Below are 13,408 nucleotides of genomic sequence, written 5' to 3'. Positions count from 1 at the left end.
AGGGATGAGAATTTGTTTTCGTTTCTTTCCCCAAAGAAGCCATCACAAGCGAGCCAACGGTCTGGTATATTAGGTGTAGCTCGTACGCTGGACAATGGGATCATAACAATAAACAGGAATATTTCAATGTGAGGAATTTAAATTAATTTCAGAAATTATAAATGAATTCTGTACAGGAACAGTTCGCACAGGGAACCGTAAAATATCAGAAAAACTTGGTTCGAATGTGGTGAAGAATTTTGGGTTAGCACGAAAAGTTAATGACCACAACCGTTGAAAGACCCAAGAAGGAAAACCAATCCACTACCACAATCTTGCGAATACCAAAGTAATGAGCGGTAGCAGCGCAGCAATCCAGGTGGTTTTGATTAAGATTCCGCTGTTCATGCCTCCTGCGATGATAAAGGAAGTAGAATCAAAAGGCAATAACAACGCCCTAATTGAAAATTGCAATAACTTACTCCACCCAGCTTTTTCTTCAACATTCTGTTTTTTCAGCCATTCAATCAACGGTTCAAAATATTCCAAGATTGCACCGGGATCCATTCTGCTGGTTCGACCGCGAGTAAGAATTCGGATGGCATCAGGCCATGGTTTAGATGAACCCAACTTTAGCAATTCCCTGCATTCAGGAAATAAAAATTTTTTACTGCATGCTTGGCTGCCACGCGCAACAATAAGAATGCATTACGCTAATAATTTCCCGGCCTCTCTTGACTGATAAATATCGCATTTGTGCAAAGGACCCACATGACCGGATGCTTCGCATAACACCTTATGCAACTGAAACTGAAGCACGAAACTGACGAAATATCTGCAACAAGAGATCAGGAATGTTCATATACTTCACATTAAAATCAATTTACAGTAATCTGACTATCATTGTAGAATTAACTAACCTGATATACGGCGTGTTGGCCGGAACGTGATATTTTGCTCCCGGATCAAAATCGTGCTCAGTTCGATTTACTGGGGGAGCAACGCCCTGATAACGCAGTCGGAGGTCCCACCAAACTTTGTTCATTTGATCGAAAGGAATTTCGCCACTAAATACCTTCCAGCGCCACTATACCACCAAAAAGAAATTAATTGAAAACAACATTGATTTTCAAGCGTCCTCCTTTCACCTAACCTGATCCAACAAATAGCCAAAAGGCAGAAAAGCAATTTTGTCCAGAGCCATAGAATAAAGATGGTTGATGTCGACTTCTAGATCGTCTGTTGCATTATCCAGCAAACCTATTTTTTGCATATGTTTGGGTGTTGAGACTGACAACGCGATGACATCTCCGATTGCCTCATGAAAACCTAATGTTATACGGAAATAAGGGCTGTAAACTTCTACAAAATTCATGATCATATGCACGCCGATTACCTGGGTTGGCTCCCTCCCTGAAGGCTAACGGTTGATTCACGTATTGCATGTCTGTAAAGGACAGGGGTGAAATAAGTAACATGTCCATGAAGATCTGGCGTGGGTTCAATCTGCATATGTTTACGACACTTACAATATTGGATGTGTCCGAGCTCATGGTGGGCAGTGGTCAAATCTTCCATTGTGATTTCTGTGCATTGTTTTATGCGGAAGTCACGTCCGTTACAAAAGTCCCAGGCGGACGCATGGCAGACTACTTCGCGATCTAGCGGTTTCTCCAACATGGAATCCGTCCAGAACGAGTCTGGAACGGATTTCATGCCAAGCGAAACAAAGAATTGATCAGCCAGTTGGAACATCCGCACCGGATCATAGCCTTGACGCTTAAGACTCAGGGTGACGTCCATGCTATTTTTATTTGGAAATGGAACCGTTGTCTCGTATAGATTGCTCCATGACTGAGCCCACATATTGCCCAATAGATGTGCAGGGATCGGTCCATCCAGAGGTACAATTTTTCCATATTGGAAATGTAACCTTCGCCGGACGTAGGCATGGAGCTGCTGGTAAAGTGGCCGTAATCCCATCCACAATTCCTCGAGCTCAGAGTTGAAGTCTTCAATGTCATACGAGGCTCTCCATTGATCCCCAGTGTCTTTAAAACCTGGAAATCGTCATTCGTCATTAAGCTCTTTACCGAGGATAATACTTCCCAAAATACCATCAACGTTTCAAGCAATTCGCGTCAAATGCATTTAAAGATATTGCACATAAGTGGAATTGGCTAATGGCCATTGTTCCACAGAAACAGCTAACAGCAGAATACGACACATGGATCTTTTTCTAAAATAATTAAAGTAAATAGTTTATTTGTGTTGTGTTACGTACCGTTTAAACGAGCGGCTTCGTTGGAGAGTTCCACGTAGCGTATGAATTTGGACCTTAGCGGGCGTCCTGTCTCATCATGCCACTGGGTCCACATATGTGTTAATTCGTTTATATCTTTAGATTTGGCCATTATACGGGTCAAATCTGTAAACGACCATTCAGAATGAGCTTTTAGTTAACAGACTAAATGTTATGAAATACAAAGTACCCGGATCTAGCGCAAGGTTGCATTTAATGGATTCCGGACGGATTGGGAGCGATGTATTCTTGGGCGGTTTGACATAAGGGCAAACCCGATTCCGGCTATAAATATCCCGCATATCTGCCAAGAGTTGTTGAATCTAAAATCCAACAAAGTCATACATTATTCAGAGAAACAAAATGCTCGGGTAGCACACATTTTCTTTACCTCTTTGAGTTTTTCTTCGGATAAGGCTGCTCTTCCAAGGACGGACAGGACCTTGAATTGGCGACGGATGCTGGGATCGCGGAAAGTTTTCCATTTAAACGTCGTGGCCGTTGCCCAAACGTCCTTCTGGAACTTGGCGTACTCTAACTGAGTTTCCAACTGGAATATGTAATTTTATATGGATAGTTTCATTGTTTCCGTTAGATCGACTAAGACTAATCGCCCAGTGCCAAAAACTGTAACACGATGGCTCTACTTGAGGGTCGATGACCCTCGTTCCACGAGGCAAAACAAGAAGAAAGAAAATAGCTGTTTGATTACATGGCGAAAATGAAACTTGGGAAATGATTGTTAACACAACAGCTGGTGCTTAAAAAAAGAGAGAAGCATTCATATTGTTTTTTAGTCTGGATCTGGGGTCGATACAGCACGTCGACCTGGTATGTTAATAGTCATCTTTGGGGCATTCTTAAAAAAAAAAAAAAAAAAATTCAGAAGAAAGCATTCGGCCTTTGGTCTTCTGACATTTACGAAAACAAAAATAGTGTTCAAGTAGTGTTAAATGGGCAACGTACCGCGAGTTGGAACAAACGATTTGATACGGCAGCAAACGCCGCAATTTGTTGTTATCGCATCGCTAAACAGGTTTTAAGAAGGGCGTTAACACCCAGAGGCAGATGAACCTCATTGATTTAATTTCTGGGATAAGAGTATAAAACAGGTGAATGCTAGGGAAACTTGCGACTGGGATTAGATTGGGCCCAATTAAATTGCCGATCAGGAAGTAAAACACTTGCGGCAGATTATGACTAACACTTCCTCATTCGGTATTTTATTATTACTTTTTTCTTTGGTTATTTTTGTCTAACACATCCGCGAGCTAAAAGACGAACAGAAGGGAGAAAAAAAAACCGTAAGGCAGAACTCTCAGTTGACCATCTGCCGTCGTCTTACAGATTATTACATGTTGGACCCGCCAGATAGTCCAAACTGTACTTTCACACACCACAATGACCATGTTTTACTTGCTAGATTTCTTTGGAGCTCAGGGGCCTTTAAAACAGACGATTCACGTAAAAAAAAAAAAAAAAAAAAAAAAAAAAAAAACTATAAATTTTAGATGAGAAACCTGTGCGGAAGCTTCGTTCCCATTGGAATTTACACCTCATCTCACAACTTTACTTAAATACATTATCACGTCTTTTGGGCAAAACTCATATTTAAAATGTGTACTCACCATTCGCTGTTTAGTTGCCTCGGTTATGTTAGTGTTGAAATCCCATTGAGTGTTCATAACATTGTTACACATTGCGCTTGCTTCACGGTCGTACGCCGATAGGAAACTAATAGCTTCTTTTTCATCAGTATTATTTCCCTGTTCAAATGGAGAAAACAAAGAATTTCATATTAATGATTAAGGATAAAGAAACTATCATAATGCAATAAAATTTTACCTGTATGTATCTGGTGTTGGGATTCGAAGTGATATTACGTGCAGAGGCGTAGCACAGCGCCATTGCAAGCATGAAGAACCGCATGGTGGAAGGTGCTTCTTACACGGAACCAGAAGAATGACTGTTGAAATAGACGGGCTAACTTTGCTCTTCATCTAAAATGTGCTGGACTGCCACACCAGCTGCCAACAACCATCCACTGCTATGCGGCCCGTTAGCTATGGGTTATTCGCTCTGCCAGCCATGGCCGCTACACCCGTGTCTTTCAACAGCAAGCGCAGCGGCTGCTGCTGTGTTGATTCTTGTCCACGACGGTTATTACAACTCAGCCAGACCATCCAATTTATTTGCGCCCATCTTTTGCGACATACATTCACCGACTCGAAACATTCTACACGGCGGCTGCATCAACACAAGACTCTTTTCGCCAAGTGCGTTATTATCAGGTTTCAATAGAAGTGGAAACGGGATTCTTGGGATATACTTACCTCGTATGATCAAAAACATAAATTCATTCGTCTAACTGAACTTTTCAATCAACCTTGACTAAACCATGAATTCAACAAATTCAATCGTGCAATAATCGACAAGGTGAAACGCCCCGTTCGCAGCAACGCAAGTCGTGCGGAACACGGGGACATTGGAATAATGCAGGGATTACAAGAAGACAGTAGAAAATATTTTTACAGATGGGAAAAGATTTCAGGGCAAGAGTAGCTTAGACAATTACTTGCCATATCGTACATTGCTCCCATCACCCAACTGCTGGCCACCTGGACTTCATTCAATCAAATTGAGCTGAAACAAAAACAACCAAACATGTTAATTAGACAAGGCGAATAACAGAACTGAATAACAAGCCAAAACGTCATTTTAATCAAGACACTGATGTCTTCTGTGTACGAAAGCGTGTAAGAGTTCGAAATAAACCTACAAAACCAAATGGTTCCAATGATGTGCATCGCTATTATCACTATTGCTAAATCGAAATCGCCACCACAAGTTAATTTTAAACTCGAAGAAAGTCAACTGGAAACCACAAAAACCGTCAGCTGAGCTTTGATTCATTTTTTGTACAAAAAGAAAATATTAAGGTTGTTCACCTTCCGCCGTAACGATGAGAAACTGGCGGCAGCATACCTATCCCCCACCCTCAAATCCCCCTGTCGTTTACCCAAAACCAGCGTGCGAGCTAAAACCTACTTTTTTTGGTAGTAAGATTGACCAACAGGCGGAATATTGAAAATTTTCGAGGAAAAAAAAAAAGGCAAACGTCCTGACAATAATTCTTAACAAGGATCCATGAAATCACCGTAATACGAGGAACAATAGGGCTCAAATAAGCTGCGTATGTAGGGCAGATTTGTTCTCCAACGCAGCAGGTGATTTCACATGCTGTCTGTGACAAAATGGTCTCACTTCAGTTTAACGATATGGTTCAAAACAGCATGTGTTATAGCTTAATCGCTGTAGGTACAAAGCGGTTGCAAACTTTTGTCAAGTTCATGGAATAAAGAAAGTAACAAAAGGAAATATTTACCAATTCTTCGTCTTCGTCCACCGAGTCAATTTCGTTCACGTTTCCGGACAATCGGAGAAATTGTTCAGCTTTTTGCTTCTCGACATCTGACAAGGATGATTCTTCTTTTGTAATTAATCCGAGCCGAGAGTTGGCCACATAGTTTAGCCAGAAGTCGGTGAAATAATTACTGACAGCATGTTCCTTAAATTGTTCCATCCAGCGGTTGAAACACACCACATGGCCCTGTGACAAGGCATGCTCCCGATAAGCTTGAACGCAACTCTTGGCTTTGTCCATTAAGGCTGCATTGGTGCCTCCACCATCTTCTAGAAGTTTAACGATCACTTTAGACATCTCTTCATAGACTTCTTCTACTGGTTTCTTTCCCATTTGAAGAAGATGAGAGAAATCTTTAACCGGGTTTGCTGTGCCAACTCCGATGACAGTTTTCGTTCGGAAAATAGACTCTAGATCGACTTCACCGCTTTCATCAAGTTTTGTTTTTTTGGCCTCGTTCTCTATCGCAGCGTACTCCTCCGTGGCTGGAACGGCTCTGATAAAGTACACATTTTTATCCCAAAATGTAGTTTTTGTTATTTAAGATTGGAATTACCCTCGTTTTGACGTTTCGAAATTCTTGGCTTTGAGATTGTCTGTCACTTGCAACGGAAATAGTTGTTGTATGCGATTTAAAACATCTTTAACTCCTTCCATAAGCGACGGCGCTGGTTGGAGGTTCATTTTGATGTGGGGCGGAATGTCAAGTAGCGGGTCGTCGGGGTTCAACACTTTGAAGCCGATTACGTTGCGGATATATTCTTCGTAGGGATCAGACATTTTGGTTGAGTTAAATTCTTCAGCACTACTCAAATCTAATCTGTCAATCAATTCATCGATTGCTTCCACCTGTTCGGCGCTAGGTTTACTTTTCGGAGTGATTATCGGTGAAAATTCATATTGGCGCCAATCTTCTGCGAAAGGTAATTCGTGGAATACTAAACACTGTCGATAAGGTTGAGCAATGAAACACTTCAAAATATTGATTAAAACCGACATCAAACCTCATATTTGAATTTTATTCGAGGCGCCAGAACTCCGATTGCAAGCCGGGTATTGTTATTATAAACATGTCTGACTATCGCAACTTTGCCAGCTTCTGCCATTGCGTTAACCAAAGCTGAAAGAGCAATTTGTGCACTCTACAAATAAGAGAAAAAAGAAACATATTTGGATTTTAGATGCGAAGAAATGGAATATTGCTTCGTTACTAAAAGAGAAAACATTATTTCTAAAATGATCTTACACGATCCACGACCCCGGCTTTCCGGTGAGGAAAAATAAACTTCGTCCCAGTTCCCGAGCCAAATTGTGGTGGAATGGGATCCACGAAGGCTAAGACTGACAAACACCTGTTTCCTGATTTGTAACTCCAATGCTTCTCCTCTTCAACTAATTTGTAACAAAACCAATAGAAACAGTTACAAAAGGGCCATGGCCGTGTAAATCAACGGTAAGTACTTGAAACCGGGATGAGCTTGGAGCCATATTTATAAGCAGATATAACGTCCTCTCTGTCTATCATTGCATTTGACTGTTCCTTCTGATAGGTTCTTTCTCTATCAACGAGAGCTTCTTCAGTATTAGTTTCTTCAATCCATCTCAGGCTTTCACTTTTTTTTACCTAAAATTAAAATATTAAAGTGATTCTGTCGTTACTTTTCATTCACAACAAAAACAAAGGTATTATAATTACTTTTATGTAGGCTGAAATTGGGATCTTAATTTTAGATCCAATATCTAGAGTTACATTCCATGGTGCTCCGAGTTTCGGTTGCTCTGTATAATGAAGCATACTAGCAGAAAAATCTCCAAAGCTGTAAAATGCACCACTAGCCTGTATGAAATATGGTGAATAAATATATTATTGTTAGCTACTCCTTCAATAATGTTACCTCTTGTATAAGTTGATAAGCAACTGATTCTCCTTTGTTCATCTTTTTCTCATCTCCTAGAGAATCTTGATCTAAATTTGATCCCACAATAAAGAAACTCGTTTGTTCAGCTAACAGGGCAGAGATGTAGGCTTTCTGAGTTCTTTCAGATGTTTTGAAAGGTGATTCAAATTTAGTGAAAAAAATAATCTGAATGGTGTCATAAACATTTCCAGCTTTCACATTTCTGTGAACCAAGTCCAATGCAACACCTAATGCATCCATCCAGTCTCCTTCAAAATTTTTTGTTCTGACAATTTCATTTACACATTTAGCTGCCTCCCAGCTGACTTTGTCCATATCCCAGAGAACTTGAATATTCTGATAACCAAGGCTATTTTTTGTGGTGTCTGATCCACACAAAATAATGGCAATATCATCTGAAGCATTGTTTATAAATATCTGGGATAGAATAAGATTACTAAGTTACCAAAATAAAACATTTACAAAAAAAAAAAAAATACCTTTTGCTGTATGAATATAATAAGGCAATCTTTAACCTGTTCGGAAAATGTTCTCTTATTTGGCAGTAGTCTTGAAGATGCTAATCCAATGTCAGCTATCAAGACATATCCATTCTATAAAAAAAGATTTGTCAATTTGACAAAATGTACGTTGATGAAGGAACAACGAAAATGAAAACTTACTTTTTGTTTTAAAGATTTAGTTCTAGGGCGATTAGCAGACTGGTTCGGACTATACTTTTTTGCATACGACATGATTGCTAGATGATTTTTATAACCTACCTAACAGAAAACGTGCAAACGCACATGCAATTTTGTTTCGTTACTATTACGTACTCTTTCAAACACAATAACAAAGTCGATATTAAATTTGAACATTTCAAGGACCAACGTCGTCTGCACGTGAATGAAAGTCAGCAGATGTCCTGGGAATGGCGGGAAGGTGCAGTTCAAAATTACCCAACAAAAAAAGAATTTTCAATACTTTCATCGATACGTAACAAACCAAATGATTATTAGAGTTCTACATAAAAAGACTCAGTTGATTGTAATAATGATGAGACGAAACTCAATAAGTTAGCTCTTAAATTGACTTCCTTGTCTTAAAGAAATAACCAAATCAAGCGACAACACCTTGCATGCGCGATGTTTGCGTCAGCAAGTTCTTTGCACGAATCACCGAATGTTAAACAGAATTGAAATTAACTTACATGTTCCGACCTTAAATGAACGACTGTTTGCATTTCCTCGTTACATTTTTTGCACGTTGTGGGCAGTAGGATACGCAATAAATTGACACTTATCTAAGCTATATATCCATAACGCATCCGACCGCTGGTTCCGGCAATAAACTGCAATAACTCATAACCCTTTCTATCGTACGCTACACAATAATGGCGCAATGTTTTGTATACTATAAAAATGCTACCTGCAGAGCAGAAGAGAGGTTGTTGTCCACGTTTTAAGTTTATGAAATCTCGAAATACTCTAACCGTCATAATTGCCAGTTCGTAAGAGGTATTAACATCACATTAAATGATAAGGACACACATTTTGCCCAAGGTGCAACTGGTTCAAACTATGGCTCGTATTGCTTAATGGGGGATTTCTTCTGTTGAAGGGCTATACGTTCATGACCATTACGAAATTGAAATCGTGCAAGTGTTGACGCAAACTGAATCGCAAAGTATACCTCAAGGTGAACAGTACAATGATGATTATGTCTATAATAATTACGACGATGATGAAGAGCAAAAAGGAAATGCTGCTTACCGTATGAAAAAATAGGTCAGTGTTCGATGAAGCCATCAGAAATTATGGTTCTTCATGGAACATGTCACCTACAATTTGGCGCCAACTTGCTAAATGGCGCCAATTTGTTGGCAGTGTATTTTTCTGCAGAGCATGCCCACCGACCAATGGCACCAAAAGGTAGATAGTTTCGTAGAAAACCCCAGCCATAATGTAGCCTGAAAATATAAGTGTCAATCAATTAATAGTTTTTCATGAACCTCTATCAAACAACATACGAATTATTACAATAGACATCTGTTTCTACAACGACTCAATTTCAGAGGTAAGTTGTAGATGCCAGTGTTTTTTAAAATTGATTTCAAACAATAAAATATTAACACTACGTGAATTAGACATCATTTTGCAAAAACGCATGAATATTCGTAATACTTTTCATTCCACAGTCGGAGACCACAGCTGAAATTTTACCCGCTCACAAGTTCATAGCCTCACACCAGGACACGAGCACACGACAGACTACCCCACGTAGAAAAACGGAGTTCAGAACAAGTGAAGAACGCAGACAACTCTCTGCGCTTTGCCTTACGCTCTCTATGAACGCACCCTAGTTTGAAAAAGCTGAAAACTTTTTTCCTCCATCTTTGATTTCCCGCTTGGTTTCGAAACGGACAGATCCAAGCAAATCGAATTTTAGTCTTGTTTGTTTACATCAACACTGTGTAGGACTCAGGTGTCAATAGTTGATGGCCTTCCACCATTTTCAGTTTCGACACGTCCTATAGTTAAGTTTATTGTCGTCTACGATTAAGAAATTTAATGGCTGTTGCGATGGCTGTCAACAAGACGCCAATGCCAGAAAGAATGGCATCGAAATCTGTTTCTAATTCGCGAAAAAGCATATCGCTTTTCAACAGCCCGAAAGTCCGAAAATCGATTGGAGCCAATATGTCTCCAGTTGTTTTGCTAGAACCACTACACGGAGAAATTGTTACTGGACTACAATTTGACCTATCAAAAACTGCACCGGTACGTATAAGTTCTAAAACATATTGCCTGTCTGCTATTTTGAAGATAGTTCATCACACCTCCAACTTGCAGAATAATGATGAAAAAGAGTTACGAGAGAGGCAAAAACAGAGGGCGGCTGAACTCCAACAACAAAACTTGTCCTCACCAGCTACACCTGCTGATCGTAGGAAATCTATGGGACCTGCTACCGGCATGACTAATGCAGCCTTAGTTGAACATTATTCCAACTGTATTAAACTTTCTGCAGAAAATGTAAGAACATATCACTCATTTTCACCCAAGAATATAACAACAATTTCAAATTCACAATTATTCCTTTCACAGAAAATTAACATGAAAAATGCCTTTAACTTACAACTCATTGACTGCATGTCTGAGATGTTGAGGAAAAAGGATCCAGAGATGAACAACTTTCAGGTTAGTTTTGATTCAGGATGATGTTTAACAACCAACCATTCTTAATGATTGCTTGTAGGCTGCAAGCTGTACTTTGGATGCCAGCACCAAAATCTATGCTTACCGGGTTGATTGTGTTCATATTGACACAATAAAAATGGCAGGAGGCTTAGGAAGAACTGGTAGTGAAGGTCAAGAACAAGAAGGGAATGCACAGACGGCAGAAGGCGATCAGGATGATGCAACTAAAGCCAAGAAAAAAACTAGAGTAATCATCAGTTATAGTGTTATGATTTATAATAGAGCTACGTTGTAATGGAGTTTTCCTTTACAGAAAAAGAACAAGAAAACTATCGAAACGAACAAAGATCATCTAAATTTGTCTAAATTTGATTTGGAATATGATGTCGACCCATTGTTCAAAAAGAATTCGGCTAGGTTTGATGAAGGCCGTAACGGCGGTGTCAACTTTCTTACTTCATTGATTTTGAAGGTATCAATTAATGAGACACATCAATCGTGGAAAGATAACGCCGTACTAATAAAAATTAAATTCTCTTATTGTATCCGTGACTAGGACGATGGATGTCAGTTAATTATGGATTCTGATTCGTTGTGCAATTCCGTATCTCAAGCTGCAGAACAAACACAAATCACCTGCCCTACTGTCCATGGTAAATTTCATGTTCATATTCCAGTCGACAGACTAATTGAAAAGCGGTCAAATTCGTCCATAGGATTGGAGTCGGCTGAAATTTGCCCTACTCTGAAAGGATTTAGTTTCACCAGTTGGGATCCTACCAACGACGATCTCATGGGTGTTCTTCAAAGTCCAACAAAACGGAAACATGAAGAATATCAAACTTCCGCGTTGCCTGCCGCTAGCGAAGATCATGCCTTTGATATGGATGCCATTCCGGAAACTTGTGGTGGTAATGATTCTGAGAACGAAATCCATATTGGAATGGAAGATATTGATGAAGAAGAAGGTACTGATCGTCATCGCAATGCCGAGGGTCAACTGAATCCCGTACCGATCCTTGCCCGCAACGGCAAGGAACTGGGAATCATTGAACTTAAAGATCAGCTAAACCGACAGGATTACTCGTACTTTAGCGCCGCCGTTCGCTCAGCATGGGCAGGGCCGCTTCATTGGCGACTCAACAAACCGGGTCAGAAAGGTAAGACAACTTAATTCTTTAACGATACCTAGTCCAATGGATGGCGATTAATATCAATGCTATTTTTTAGTTGATCCCAATCGAGAAGTGAAAAAGAAAAGACGGAAGGACACATTCGTCCTAAATTTTGAAGAAATTCCAAATTTTGGCAACGATTTCAATCCTGCTAAAAATACTTCAAAGCTGACCAGCGCTACATTGTTGCAATGGCTACCAGAGAAGATAACCCTTCCAGAAGACTTACATTATGGTCTGAAGGAATTCACACAGTAACTTTTAAGTAATCAATTCATGCAAAGTTAGTTGTTTTAAAACGTGTTACTAATTTGTGTCTAGATCCTTCACACGACCCATGTTATCGGTGAGATCAAGCAAAAACACTGGGCCTTCGCATGACTTAGAGGACGTCCTTTCGCCATACGACTACGCAAATAAAAGAGACGCTGATAATTTCTGTCCTGTTGCTAACGCCGACTCAGAGAATGATGACCATCATGATCCTGGCATGACGTTTGACGATCAAACGATGGATTTTGTTAGCCAGAGCGATGGGACAAAGACGTTCGGTCAATTTTCTGGTGATAATTTGATTGCAGCCCCTAACATGGTATAACAGTTTTTAAAAAAGAACTCCATATCTCAAGTGCTAATTTTTGTCGTTTACGATAGGTTGCTAAAATTCAGATCAATTACGCCAAAGTTGCCAAAAAGATGGACATGAGGCGATTGAAATCGACAATGTGGAATATGCTGAATCAGGTATTCCTTCATTTGCAATAGTTTGAATTTTTGATGAATTAGTTTATCACGTTGACTTCGATCTTTTCAGCCAAACGCAAATACTACGAGTAAAGCTGAAGTAGGAAACCCAAAACCATTTTCTGAGACGTATCATCAAATCCCGAGTTTACTGCCACAGAAAATGGCTGACAACTTGAGTGTAGCCTTGGCCTTTGCAGCTCTGCTTCATCTGGCAAACGAAAACACTCTTCGTCTTGAACAGACTTACGGGAATTTGGATGACTTCGTCATCGTTCATCCCAATTAAACACAATTTGGATCCATGACGCCTTAACCCTTTTACTCGTGTACACTCTGCAACAAAAGAACCCTTTTCTTTTAAAATTCCCTTCAAAATATTTCTGGTGCGTTCATTATACTTTGTTTTATGTTGCCTGGCAAAGAAAATGCGTCTTTATTTACAAACTACAACCGTGAATGAAACAAACTTTTTTTTGCGGTTTGATCAACGAGAGCATGTATTGGGTTAAGATGAGACGAACATGGAACAATCGGACAAACTTAGAAAACTGCAACCCATTATAGTTTAGGGTTCCACCAAGGCAACACACTGTTGTTTTTTGGACATCACTACAACACGCACGCTGTACTTACTTTTTGTAATGAAACAGTACTTGAATAAGAATTACCAAAAAAAAAAGAAA

General features: G+C 39.7%; 3 protein-coding genes and 1 long non-coding RNA gene across 6 annotated transcripts; 1 reads left to right on the top strand and 3 right to left on the bottom strand.

Moving 5' to 3' along the window:
* Window positions 1-47: 47 nt before the first annotated feature.
* Window positions 48-4,311, bottom strand: LOC130685298 (angiotensin-converting enzyme-like). Its single transcript, XM_057508584.1, has 12 exons — window positions 4,127-4,311; window positions 3,910-4,047; window positions 2,673-2,831; window positions 2,472-2,604; window positions 2,264-2,407; window positions 1,509-2,039; window positions 1,376-1,426; window positions 1,133-1,308; window positions 900-1,066; window positions 692-814; window positions 462-622; window positions 48-392 (listed from the first exon to the last, which is right to left on the bottom strand). Exons 1-12 carry the CDS (start codon window positions 4,208-4,210, stop codon window positions 304-306), a joined length of 1,956 nt encoding a protein of 651 aa, XP_057364567.1. The 5' UTR covers window positions 4,211-4,311; the 3' UTR covers window positions 48-303.
* A 140-nt stretch (window positions 4,312-4,451) lies between these two features.
* On the bottom strand, window positions 4,452-8,443 carry LOC130685236 (X-ray repair cross-complementing protein 5-like). Its single transcript, XM_057508499.2, has 10 exons — window positions 8,287-8,443; window positions 8,104-8,217; window positions 7,601-8,041; window positions 7,402-7,542; window positions 7,167-7,329; window positions 6,952-7,097; window positions 6,710-6,847; window positions 6,262-6,650; window positions 5,667-6,201; window positions 4,452-4,924 (listed from the first exon to the last, which is right to left on the bottom strand). Exons 1-10 carry the CDS (start codon window positions 8,356-8,358, stop codon window positions 4,907-4,909), a joined length of 2,157 nt encoding a protein of 718 aa, XP_057364482.1. The 5' UTR covers window positions 8,359-8,443; the 3' UTR covers window positions 4,452-4,906.
* Window positions 8,444-9,404: 961 nt separating this feature from the next.
* On the bottom strand, window positions 9,405-12,290 carry LOC132087819 (uncharacterized). 2 transcript variants are annotated; one of them, XR_009420642.1, is made up of 4 exons: window positions 12,208-12,290; window positions 10,742-11,027; window positions 10,532-10,627; window positions 9,405-9,572 (listed from the first exon to the last, which is right to left on the bottom strand). It is a non-coding gene; the product is annotated as an uncharacterized LOC132087819 (long non-coding RNA). The 2 variants fall into 2 exon arrangements; XR_009420641.1 differs by lacking the exon at window positions 12,208-12,290 and adding an exon at window positions 11,092-11,229.
* Window positions 9,967-13,408, top strand: LOC130685237 (condensin complex subunit 2-like). Of its 2 annotated transcripts, XM_057508500.2 has the most exons (11): window positions 9,968-10,383; window positions 10,456-10,638; window positions 10,711-10,803; window positions 10,862-11,050; window positions 11,117-11,275; window positions 11,360-11,456; window positions 11,520-11,963; window positions 12,034-12,232; window positions 12,300-12,570; window positions 12,633-12,722; window positions 12,793-13,408. In XM_057508500.2, exons 1-11 carry the CDS (start codon window positions 10,174-10,176, stop codon window positions 13,009-13,011), a joined length of 2,154 nt encoding a protein of 717 aa, XP_057364483.1. In that variant the 5' UTR covers window positions 9,968-10,173; the 3' UTR covers window positions 13,012-13,408. The 2 variants fall into 2 exon arrangements, with proteins under 2 accessions (XP_059350419.1, XP_057364483.1); XM_059494436.1 differs by having other exon boundaries at window positions 9,967-10,383; window positions 11,360-11,963.

Source organism: Daphnia carinata, chromosome 3, assembly GCF_022539665.2.
Source record: "Daphnia carinata strain CSIRO-1 chromosome 3, CSIRO_AGI_Dcar_HiC_V3, whole genome shotgun sequence".
Lineage (NCBI taxonomy): Eukaryota > Metazoa > Arthropoda > Branchiopoda > Diplostraca > Daphniidae > Daphnia > Daphnia carinata.
Note: the sequence above shows the minus strand (reverse complement) of the source record. Positions and strands in the feature narration are given on the sequence as shown.